The sequence below is a fragment of the Anguilla rostrata genome, chromosome 2 (assembly GCF_018555375.3).
Source record: "Anguilla rostrata isolate EN2019 chromosome 2, ASM1855537v3, whole genome shotgun sequence".
Lineage (NCBI taxonomy): Eukaryota > Metazoa > Chordata > Actinopteri > Anguilliformes > Anguillidae > Anguilla > Anguilla rostrata.
Window position 1 is genome coordinate 41,779,823 of NC_057934.1, and position 13,263 is coordinate 41,793,085.

The window sequence follows — 13,263 nt, forward strand, 5'->3', positions numbered from 1 at the left end:
TTGACATCACATCAGTAAATAAGGAGGTGGATCGAGGTTGAAACAGTCCCTTGTGACTGTTATTTGAGTAAAATGTTTGGGAGCCATCCCAGCTGCTTTCACGGAGTCATCGCAGATCAAGATTGGAATGATTTCTTCACCTCCCTCTCATAAACAGAACCGCTATCTCATTCTAATGTTACATTCCCCCAAAGAGGAAGCCTCATCCACATTATTCACCAGCACCCCATTAAACAGGAAGCAGGACCAGGAAGTATGCCAGGATGTTACTCACCTGCTCATGCCACGTTTTTATCAACCATTACTCCCCCCGTCTTTCATAATTGATGTCCTGAGCGACACTGACATCACCAGGCTGACTCTCTAGGCATGTCTGCCTTTCTAAAAAACATGCTTAAGCTGCCATTTTTCTGAAACCTGAATCAACCTATCATTTATCACAATTCAAGAGTCTGGCTTCACAGGGCCTGAACTATGGCCTGAACACCAGAGAAGTCACCAGAAGTACACAATGCCAAAAAACTTGACTTTGAAGGATCTGCTTCATCCTGATGTTGCTGAATTGTTGCCTGCATTTAAACCACAAGCTGCCATCTCTCTACTGTGAGGCACTGTGTGTGGGTGTCTGTGGGGACTCAGCCTTGAATTACAGTTGTCTGCCAGTACATTTGTTTTGGTTTATGACTGGATATGACAATTAGATAGATAGATAGATAGATGGATGGATGGATGGATGGATGGATGGATGGATGGATGGATGGATGGATGGATGGATAGATAGATAGATAGATAGATAGATATGACTATTTCTAGATCACAGGTGGACAAGAGCCAAGGGTTTTCATGTAGACTTCTGGGTTTAATTACTTAATTACCCATAACATTTATACAATTTGACATTTTTGTGACATTTCTTGCAGTGAGGTCTTGGAAGTAACAGGGAACAGCCTCTACTGGCATGTTTAGGACCTAGGGGGCTTGCTACACATTGAATTCAATATAGAAAACCAAGGTTATTTAATTACCAAAAAACCTCATCGGGTAATTTTTTGTGATCATGAATTTCATTATATATAGCAGTTTGTGAAACAATGGTTGTTTTGGGAAAATATCTGAAAAAATAGGATATTTTATTGCATATTTTCTCAATCTGCTTGTCGTATGAAATGTAACGATTGTTAATCGAGTTTTAAAATACCATCGAGGAAGTTTTATTTTGCCTTCAAAAGTCTGGTATTCCCCACTCACTTTAATTGGAGCTGTAGTGTTTTGCCCTCAGCATGCGCAGCCCAGGCTTACATTTGGGGCTTCACAAGCTTAGGCTAGCTAAAGGTGTGCTACCCTGTCAAGTTAAATATGCATATCGATGGTCTTATATCTCATTACAGACAACGAAAACATTAGATGAGCTGACATTAAAAATCCTGGGATGTGAATGAGACATTTATTCTTCATGACATGCAAAGATATTTCTGATATAATGTGGCCTTAGCAAGATAAGTAAACATCCCTTAAGTAATAGCTTGTTACAATTCCATGGTTGAAACTGTGGTTGGAATGAAACCACCACACGCAAGGTGGCCCCACTCTCCCTTCATCATACCACTGATCTGAGTTGACTACTGATTGACCAGGTGATATTCTGCCGTATTGTTTTCACCTGTCCATGCTACTTAGATGAGGTGAAGGAAGAAAGGAAGGGTCTGCCTTTTGAGTTTGCAAACGCTGACCAACCAATCATTTCATCAAGTGGATGTTTTCCATGATTCTCGGCAAGCCTCACTGTTAAAGCCTAAACATCAATTAAGAACCGAGCAACGAGCAGAGCAGGCCAGACGGTTGCTCTGTCTGAACCTGGACCAAAGGGTACAGATTTCCAGCTAATTCAATAATTAGGCTCGTCAGAGCACAGAAATAACCAACTGGAATGTAAGAGTGCTGATATTCTGAAAGTCAGTGTTTCCTCTCCTTTCTCCAGTTCCCACAAACAAGCATGATGGGAACTGAAGTGTTGTTTGTGCTGTGCCGGCAGGATGAGGGTGAGGCAACTGCAGTTTCATGTTGTAACTGAAGACTAGAGGGAGTTTGAAAAATTGAAGGGAAAGTTCTCATGCGTAAAGTTAACGGGTCTCTCGGAGAACAGCCTCGGCTCATTTTCTTTATGGATTAGGTGAGCTGGCTGCTTCTGGGAATTGGGTGGTTGATGAAGTCAGGGTGGTTGGGGAGTATTTCAGTGTGTAGGTGTTGGGAGAGGTGGAGGCAGCTGCGGTATACTCCAAGAAGGGAGTCCACCCATGTTATTGAATTAAAAAGCAAAACAAAGGCTGATTGAAATGGAAGACAGATGTGTAATGGTTTTCACGCATGCTATCAGCTCCAGTGTCTTGCCTCTCACAGCTGCCTTCGGTAAAGGTGACGCCAGCAGAGGAGAACATTCACAAGCCCAGAACTTACGACCGGGCTCCCTTTGCTCTGTTATTTTGGCTTGGAGGGAGCTGCATAGGGCTTTCGCTTGGCAGGGGACTATGGTGCCTAACTTGTGAGAGAACCGCGCCTTTAGCTGGGCTTAGGCAGCCACAGTTATGAAGGACTGTGCTTTGGCACTGCCTCTACAGCCCTAAGTGAATTGGTTAAGGCAATTAGGCTTAATTAGCCTAAATGAGCTGAACCGAGGTATTAAAAGATTAAGTCTTTGCAAACACAAGGGACCAAAACTGGAAATTAGATTCTTATCCATTTGTCGATCTGAAATATTCTACTGCCTGCACACTGACCGGCACTTGCAAACCTGTTCTACATTTACACCGTCATTTGTGTCTTTTTCAAGACAACAAAATGAGAAAATGGTAAATCTAGCATAAAAAAGACCACTTTAAAATCAATGTATTCTGAAAAAAAGTTTAGAATGATGATATGGTATGTTTTACAAAAAATGTTTTATGATATTGTGTACTACCACCAACTTTTGGTTCAAGCAGTACTGCAATAATGTTTGGAAATAGGTTGTGGGAACCATTATTTGTGGAGCCATCTCATGCTATCACCTACTTGTATGAACCAAACAATTGACTTTGCTTTCTGTAAACAAAGCAAAAAAACAGAATTCATTCAATTTAATAAGTCAGCGATTGATCACACAATGCTAGTGTTCACAAAGATTCACTTTCCCATAGCTATACAGCAGTGGTAATATAGTCCAAAATGGGCATTCTACTGACTCAATGTATATGAAGAGTTTCCAAACAGAACTTCTGGTGGGAAAAATATCAAACATGCACCTTTTTGTGCTGACCTTAGTACTTCCATGCCTGTCAATACATACTGAGATATCCAGGAAAGAGGAACACCAACATTGAAAAGGAGTGTGGGTGTATTGACAGTGTCTGTTTTCAGTGAGTATCTCCACTTAGCAATCCATGTTTTTCTTAACCAACCGTGACAAGTAGAAATGTCTGGAATCCATGGTTGACATTTTTAAGTGCAAGAAGTAATAATAGTCTCATTGGACAGTGACACCCACAGTTGAAACCTATATGGCCCTTGGTGAACAGCATTTAACGGTCCATTAGACAAGGGATGATTCAGCCTAAAGCAGGGTATTGTTGGAGAAGTGGATGCAGACTGAGGAGAATGAAAACCGTGTGATTGTGCAATGACTACACCGCTGCTCTCCGGAGAGGGGTGAGACAAGCCCCTCCCCCATGCTGATAAATACCATTGTTTTCCTTTGATGCAATGTGGTAATGAGCTCCCATTTAGCCTAAATTATCCTCATTTGGCAGATTATTAAAGTGTGATCAGTAAAATCCCCCACGCTCTCTGTCACCCACCCTGGGGCCACGATTCCGGAGTAGCCAGGACTTTGCCAAGATGCTCTCTGGAGAGAGGCATTCCGCTGCATACGAGGCCTGAAATCACACACTGCATCCCCCCCTCCCCCGCTCCCCCCCTCCCTCCCTCACTTTCACTCGCCACACACAGCAGTCACACCCCACCTTTCTCCACACATTGGCAAACCCCCTTAACTTCCTCATCTTTAACCCGCCGTAGCCGGGGGGCAGTTCTCCAGAACTGATAAGCAGAATTGTTGCCGTAATGAATCAATTAGCCCCCATCCCAGCCTCCTCTGGCGAGCGTGGTAATTGCAGACACATTCTTAGCACAGCCACACTACATCATAATATAACAACTGCCTTTCCTCCCCCACATACTGCAATTAACGAATATTTTTCCACAAGATGCAGACATACCATTGTAAAGAGTAAATAATCATGATCATAAAAGAAAATATTGATGAAATAGTGCACCTCGCCCGCCTCTGTGTTTATATGCAGACTAATATTCTAATCTTAACCCAAATATTCAAGTATGAGTCATGTAAACACCTTATTCCAAAGACCAAAACCAAAATAAGCCAGTATCCCAGTTATGAGTAACCAATATATGATGTGGGATATTTTTCTATTAAATGGAATATTGAGTCACGTAAACACGTTATGTGGAATATTCCTTCTACCCTGAATTATACGTCTGTATGTTTTATTTTTCATGGAATATTTGGTTATAATTCATTCTCTGGCCTACTGTCATGGTAAACCCAAAAACTCACATTTTTGGAGTGACTGCAAACCCAGTTCTTGTCTCCAAGTTATGAAAGGCATAAACATCATGACATTTCTGGGCAGAATAAAACACTACCACAGCAATATCTTTATAAAAAAGTGATGAGAAAACTGTTCACGATGAACTATTTAGCAAAAATAAGCAAAAAAAAGCAGAACGCAGAATTGTTCATCTCTCTCAAACACCAGTGTGGAAATATTGTTGGAAACTATATTGAGACGGGGACATAAATGGCCATCGTGCGTCATGGTGCATGTAAACAGTTTTTCTGGAATACAACCGTAACCAGAAAAAGCAGCATTTTCCAGAATAATGTGCGCATGTAGAAAGAACGGAGGACTTCTAAAGTGGTATTTTCACAGCACCAACAGTCATGGATGTTGCTGCTGAGCAAACCATCCAGAACTTGGGTTTTAAAAAATGAGCTGGCTCCCATGCAGCTTGGAGCACAAACGCATAATGATTCCCGTACTCTGAGATTAGAAAATGGAAGGCGCTATTTATATCATCACGTTTTGTTGCCAAAAATGCGCTGGCCTTGAATCAGGTGAAATGGTGCGGGGGCCTTGTGAGCGCGAGACGGCCGCAGAGTGGCGCGTGCGCTCTGGGGGCCAGCGTTCGGGCCCCCGGCCACGTGGGAGAGCGCCCGCACCTTAGGCCAGACTGCGCTCTGGGGCTTTCGCATCAAAAAAGAAATAAAACAGCCGTGAAGCTCTAGGCCCAAGTCCCGAGGATAAAGTCAGGACTGATGAGTCGAGAGCTGGGAGCAGATGCTTAACGCTGCGGCCGCTCCTATCCGCTGCTCGAGGTGGGGAACGGGGGCGCAATGGTGGCAGCAGCCTTCAAGGAAACGACAACCAGGATCCCCCTGCGCCCCAGAGACAGGAGCTGCTGTGTGAGGAGTCGCGCTCCAGCGTCAATGTGTCCATCAGCAGCGATTTACAGCGAGAGGAGTTACCCTGCTTCCCCGCTCCCTCCGGCCTCCAGCCCCCGCAGCAGGACTGCGCTTTCTCCGGTGTTCGTACCGCGGCCTTCCCCAGCGGCCGCGGCTCGGGTGGGCGCCGCTCCCGGCTCCCCCGCCGCGCTTCCGTTCGGTGAGAGACGCGGGACTGCCTGCCGGCGCGTGTCCGACACGTCCCGCAGCGGGGAAACCGCGGCCCGTTGGGCGCGACCCTCTCTCAGCACATCGCCCGCAGGCTCCGATGAGAGGAAAGCCAGGCACCGAGGCCGGGCGCAGGGGCCTCCTGGGGGGACGCGGAGGAGGCCGTGCTATGTCAGGGACGGGGGGGACGCTCTCAAAGAGCTTGGAGCTGGGATGCTCTGCCCTGACGGTACGCCCGAGCTGAAGCATCTCGGTCTGAAGGGAGCGATAAATCAGCTCTTTCCTGCAATTTGCCACAGAAAGTCAGCGGGCTGTTTGGTTAGAGGGCGGGGAGGGTAGGCTGGGGAGAGATGTGTGTTTCCTGCTGCAGCCCGGCGCTGGGGTGTTGGGTTTCTTCTGCAGCGGGAAACGCTGCCCTGCTGTTTATTTTCAGAGCTCAAGCCCTGAGCGGGATGGGGAACCTCTCTCTCTCTCTCTCTCAATTTCTTACTCTCCCCCCTCCCTCTCCTTCCTTCTCCCCCGTTCCCAGACTCTTCATATATCTGCCCTCAGTTTTAATGTGCCTCCAAGTTCAGATTAAGAGGCTGTTGCTCTCTTACCATAACCTCCTTCCCAAGTAGGCCCATCCAGTGGCTGCGGGTCCACAAAAAGAGGCCTCTGAAACTTCTGAGGCTGTGTGTCAATGTCAGGCTTCCTGAAGAGCTCTGAACTCTGTCAGACTCTGCGACGGGGAGCTGCGCAGCGCGGATCATGTGATTTTCCATGCTCGTGTCTCACAGGTGGATCCACTGGAGTTTTCCCACAACACTGCCCCAGACAGGGACAAACAAGCAGCACATACGCGCAACACGTACAGCACACAGGCAACACGTACAAGTCATTAACTAATAATTTATTTTTTGTTTATGATTAAAAAGTCAGTGGTCATTGCATCAGGAAAGAACTTTACAAAGATGAAATAAAGGTGACCGATACAGGGACAGAGAAGAAAGATCCATTTGTCCAGTCGGGGGCCAGAGACAGATGAAACTTCCACTCCACTGTGGTTATAATGATGTGACATGGGGCTGCTAGCAATTGTCCATGGCATAGGGGAGGTGTGAAGGAACTCAGAGCTGTCCTCTGGGGGGAAGTGGGCAGCGGGCGTGGTCTGTTCCCCGGGGGGGACAACTCAGAGACGAAAAACAGGAGGCAGTCAGCTCTGTGTTCCTTCTGGCCTTCGCACCTCTGTATCTACGAGGCTTTGGACAGACAAATGAGGTTCCGGTACTGTCCACACTGGTATTTAAGCTACGGATATTCAGCTTTTGGCCACACCCCTCACACCTGAATGTAACGAGACAGCAAATCATAACACCTTTAGCTCCAACAATGGCAGAGACAGAATTACCAATGCTCAGTTAACAGGATATTTGCAGACAAGTTAAAAGTGAGAGGACAGAGAAGCAGACAGCTCCCCACTTCCTTCTGTCCTCGTGTCTTTGTTGACATGGTGACTAGGACCGTCTCTTCCATTGTTAAGACAGAAATGTGCTTCACAAAAACAAAATGGAAAAGTTAATAGCAGTACATATTTACAACATTACAGACATAACAGCAAAGTTATAATCTCAGTCACAAAGAGAAACTTAGAATCAAGCTAAAAGTACGAAAAACGTCAGCCTGATGTGTCGTTGTTCCCTATATTGCCTATTGCATCTGTGGTACATCAAAGTGTCAGGTTGGTTCCAACACGGTCTTCTTAGCTCATGTTTTTGATAAAATTGCATAATAGTTTCTTCTATATTGAGTGCACATCTGAGATGCTATATAGTCGGATTCAGCAAACACATCCGAAAAGGTACAAAACACTGTGCCAAAGCTTCATGACTGCCTCAATAGTGGACATAAATCTTTGTACATTTAAGATGGGGAAGCTTTTCCCCAACTGGAAACACTTCTGCGGTTTGTAACAATTGTGCTACTGTATGTATAATTACTTCTGAAAGCCAAGGTAGTACTTTCCAGGTTGTAACTTCACCATACAACTGGCCTGTCTGAGCTCCTAATGAAATGTCTCCTTTCTGAGCTTAAACCATAAACCACATTCTGGTCAAAGGGACATAACCACACTCCTACGAGAAGACATGCAAGCTACTTCCACAGATCGCCGACTTCATACACCATTTCACGAATGGCAGAGAGAAGCCCCAACCCTGGAACAACAGAGGATCCAACTGGAATGTTTAGGCTATTAAGCATAAGGTGAGTCATAAACACAGACTGCCCACAATAGACAAAACATCAGGCGATGCTGAGCACTGCTAAGCCTGTATTTTACCCATTTCCTGTGCATAACCCCTGAAAGATTTTCTTCATTAAAGCTCAATATCCAACAGCCTCTTGCCATTTGTTTCATGTTTCTCCCCCTAATGTTGGGTGTCTGCACTGAGATATTGATGTTTGTTCTTCACTGTACAAGGCTGATATCTTGCTCTAATCTGTCCTTTCTTTATCTCGTCCAGCTCTTATGACTCAAGTTAATTTCAATACATTTGTAGAGAAAAAACTATTTGTTTAACACTGTACACGGAATTCATATGGACCGATAAATAATTTTACTTCACATATGTATCCTGTTGACACAAAAACTGCACCTCTGGTGTTTGAACAAGCCCACTACATTTTCCTTGCCAACTTGTCATCTGCCTCGCATGGTGATTTTTATCCTGGTTTTTAATGAGGCACACACACCTGTGAATGTTACAAATACAAGTGGGGGGGAACACGTTTTAAGAAAACTTGTTAAGTTCTCAATTAAACTGCCCAGTTTTCTGGCTCTGGTTTAGTCTAAACAACAGGTGTCTACAGCAGCAGTGTGGAACATGGTGAAGCATCACATTTCTACACACATTTGCCCTTCTGGGGTAGATTTCGGCTTTTATTCCAATATTCTGGGTGGCACAATAATGAAGAAAAACAAAAACAAATAAAAAAGTAGGTTTTTTTTGCTACACTGTTTATATTTAAGCCTCTGATGTCCAAGAGCAAATGAACAGGCACTGCTTATGCCCATGAGTAAGTCAGTATACAATGTGCTGAATCAGGAAATCCATTTGGAAGTGTTACTGTGACATTCCTGCATGACAGCTGTGTAACTCATAACTCATGATACCACCATAGTGAATGACTGCTACTGTAATACTATCTGTCAGACTGTTAGTCATGGAAAGACAATACATAAATAATCTGTCATTTGGTTCTGCATTCATTAAATTCCATGGCAGTAAGCCTGTCCTCAAGCTGGATACAGAGACTACAACTCCTGAAATGTTAGCAGTAGTCCTTCAGTGTTTACGGGATGGCTGATGCACTCTTGATGGCTCTGTAAGCTACGCTTTGGTTAGAGACTGGGTTTGGCATTACCAATCTGGAGAGAGTGTGGTGCTAATGTAACAATCACCTCAAATATTGAACAAATTGTCTGCACCCCTAAAAAATGTTCACATGTTCAATGTGACTCATACCGGTTGCCCACAATATATTCCTGATCAACTGAACCTTTGTTCCAGTAAAATATAACGCACTGACTTACACGTGGGCATATCACAGTAAGCCGGTCCAAATACTTGGCAAAACAATATAATCTCACTGAAGGCAGTACAATCAAAATGTGTGTTTTCTATGCGATTTTACATTTTTCCTTTTTATATACATTCTTTAGGAAATAAACAAGACACACACGACACGGAAGGAGTCTGCCTGCTCCCATCACTACTATCAAACATCTAAGACAAAGCACACAGGATCAGAGAGCTGACAAGGTGGTAGGAAAGTGTGCTTGAGAAGGGCCAGGAAATATGATGAACCAAACAGCACACTCCAGCCAAAATAGTAAACTAATAGCATAAAATATTACTGTAGGCATGCTAATAGCTGGCTATTTTGGAACATGCATACATTCTGTTTACATTCTTGTTTTTAAAATACATTTTTAATTAGCTTAAAAATGAAACAAACAAACAAAAAACCTTCAAGGAAAAGATCGTTTTATACTTGAGTCTATTGTGACGTGATTCTTGTTTTGTAATTCATTTTAAAAACAGATACTGGGGGAAAGGAAAAGTTACCACTGTCATTTTTCTACTTTACTGTGTTTCTTAAACAGCTGCATAAGCACAATCTGCAAAACCAAAGCCATTCTCCTGAACCCTCAAAGACTGAACCTCTGGCTCTTTGCAATACAATCAAGGAGCTCGGAACCCTCTTCTAGCCAGGTTACTTCATGTAATACGGTCGGATGAATAGAGGCGAGATTTATGCAGCTGTAAATGCTTCTTGCTGAAATTAGTCTTTCCATACCACTCTTCTGCATGGTGTACAACAGAGGCCAAAGTCAAAGGAAAAAGTGGAGGAGGAACTTTGACCACTCTGACGATTCTCAAGGTTCTCCTGTCGAAAGGCAGTGGATACGACATCTTTTCCGGGTTTCCAATAACAAGGGAGTTGTTCTAGAGCTGCGTAGCTGTGATGCTGTAGATGTCATCTGAGCAACATGATAGACAGTTGAGGCTACCAATCAGATCCGTAAAAGCCCCAGCAAGGAGCAGGAATGGGTACAGCAATGGTTTATTGTTGTGAGCAGCATAGAGTGCAGCCTGCTAGCTGCTGTGGCTCATGGGAAGGGTACACACAACACAAGGACAGCACTTGTCATGAGAAAAGTCTGAGGCAGAGTGCCAGTTCTGCATTAAAAGAGCATTGCAAGACAACACAGTCCTATGGGATTCATCTTTCAAAGAGTCCACTATGCTGGAAGAATGAAAGGTCTTCAGATGAGATATAAATGAGGATGATCGATGAATTTTCACTGTACTCTATGGCAAAATGGTGGAACAAAGGTGCTAGGATCAGGGAAGCTGTGGGACAATTACTGGTGACTACAAAGGAGATGGCTGAAACCAAAATCAGTCTCTTTATCATTCATTGTTGTAGGGAAAAAATGAATCACTGTAGCATGCTTTGGCAAAAAGCATGACATGGATAAGTAATCTGGGAGGACAAAAGTGGACACTTTGCTGTCATTATCAAGACAGAGAATGGCATCAGCTCTCGTTTACACGTTGTACCCTTTTTAACGGTCCCTTTTCAAGGCAGACCAATAAAAAAAGAAAGTCACACGCAAATGAAAAACACAAAAAAAGGAAAAAATAATAATACAATATACACAAAGTGGTCCTTAAAACGAGCAAGATACATGCAGTCTCTGTATGTGCGGTGCTCCTGGGCGTGTTGGGAATGGGGAGGGGGGTGTTCTCCCATCATGCCTTGCTGCACTTGCCCTTCTTCTCTTTGCGTTGGAACTTTCGCAGCCGTCGCGTCCAAACGTCCCGCCACTGGATGACCAGGCTGTTCTTGTCGGCCAGCAGCCCCGCCCGCTCGGCCCCGCTCTCGCTGGTGCCCATCACCAGGAAGCGTTTGCTCATCTGGATTTTGGGGCACTTGCAGGCCAGGTCCTTCATGTGGATCCACAGGAAGTGGTCGCCCCTTTTCAGCGGCTCCCCGCGGCTCTTGTAGACGGCCATGACGTTGACCGAAAACTTGGCCCAGTCTCCGACTGTCTCCATGTCCAGTACGTTGACTTGCACCGCTGAAAGAGGTCAAAGGGAGTGGAAGGGGTAAGTAGAAAAGGGGGAGGGGCTTGAGTCAGACTAAATATTCATCAGTCAGATTATAAAATAATGCTTGTACAGTTCACCAGATATTTACAGTTACTAAAAGGAGCTTTGATTAATCTTACATTTTAAAACAGAATCCATTTTCAACAACATACATTTGAAAATGCATACAAAAACAAACAAAACAAAATATCACAATTGACATTGTCCCAGATTCTCTGTGATTGATACATTATCCCCAATATTTCTTTACTCCCCAATAGGTGTATATCCACAATCACATCTCTCACCATAGTCCTTCTTGCAGTATTTCTTCATGTTGATCTTCAGATTACCCTTCACTGGTTTGCAGTAAGACTCGCAATCTATGAACCAACAGCCAAAACATAGTGTCTTCAGTTAGCCTTTTAACATGGTTTCAATAACCCATATCCTCCTAAACGAGTATTCTTCCTCTTTCAAGAGAAAAATAAACATTCAAATCAACCAACCTTGTTCAATGGAAGACAAGATTCAGCCTTGGGCACATTGGCAGTATTACCCTCCAGTGTTAACATGAATCAGAAATTACTCCAATAATTTTGGGGATCAGTTGTGGCCCTTATCAAAGCACTTTTTTGATGTAATAGGCTATACTGGGAGACAGGGATGAATGTGACATGGACATAATGTCAAACACAAATGAGAGACTGGTTGGAGACTCCTGGTACACTGCACCTCAATGGAGTCAATATATTATCTACAGTTTACAACAAATCCATGCAGAAACAAAAAACAACAATTTACAGGCACTTACAGATTAAAACATCCATCAAGATGCGCATGCTTAAATGTCTAGCTATATCTATTGCTACCTTAGGTTCATTGCTACCTTTTTCTAAATTTTCTATTAATTTACTGATTGCTAATGTTTCCAGGGAATCAGCAATCAACTCGGTGTTGACCATGTAGCTTTGTCAGCTCAAAAAATTTCAAGTGGTCTGAATGACTTGTGAATAGATTTTAAAAAAATGAGTGAATAAATCTGCTGTGAGATTTCTTAAGGGAGCGCGAGTGTGTGAGATTAAGGATAAATGTGTGTGTGTCACACCATATCCGTGAGACTTGGCAACCTCAGACTTGTAAGAAACGGCGGTGATGTTCCCCAAAAACTATTTCCGCAGAAGTACAGGCTGCAGGCTGCCGACTCATATAAAAATACGGTCGCAGACGAGTGAGCAGATTGCAAAAGCAATTATGGTTTGCTCATCTTATTTGTTCTGCAAAGAAAATCAATTACATCCAATATAAAAGTTAGCCTATCTCGCTGACACTGTGCATCTTGATACCGTAAGTTACAGCTAATTCACAGCTCCAGACAATGCAATGCTATTTAACACTGTGGATGATGTCAACTATTCAGCTGCATTTGTCTCAGATAATGCAAGCTGCGTGTTGAAAGCAAACAATGAAACCCCCCAAAGACTTTATGTCTAAAGTTCATTCAACATGTAATGCTCAGATTGTGACACTTGCGAGTCACTTTTGGGTTTGGAAATTTCCCTAATTTCCCTAACGCAGTAATAGTAAGAAAGATACAGATACAGCACTTCCAAACTAGTTGACTACAAATTATTGGGCCAACGGACAGAGCAGTGCACTGACAATCGGGAAGTGCACTGACAATGTCTGATCATCTTTGTCATATTTGTCTAATTTTATGTATTATTGAAAGCCAGTCAAATACCCAGTTAATGTTAACCACTGAACCAGGAACTATAGATGGAGAACTGTCAATCACTTTAAACAAAGCATGAAGAAGCCAGGGCATTTTTCTATCGTCAGTCCCTAATAAGAACTCTGACTGCTGGTGTACGACTAGATCTCACCAATGCCTTGCTT

General features: G+C 43.6%; 1 protein-coding gene across 2 annotated transcripts in view; it reads right to left on the reverse strand.

The window, feature by feature from the left end:
* Positions 1-6,602: 6,602 nt before the first annotated feature.
* The window catches only part of ntn2 (netrin 2), a 62,839-nt gene continuing 56,178 nt past the window's right edge, over positions 6,603-13,263 (reverse strand). For both annotated transcript variants that reach the window (XM_064322286.1, XM_064322285.1), the window contains exons 6-7: positions 11,673-11,747; positions 6,603-11,354 (exon numbers count right to left, since the gene is read on the reverse strand). In XM_064322286.1, coding sequence (XP_064178356.1) covers positions 11,026-11,354; positions 11,673-11,747 — 404 coding nt within the window. In that variant the 3' untranslated portion in view covers positions 6,603-11,025. The remainder of the gene's footprint in view (positions 11,355-11,672; positions 11,748-13,263) is intronic.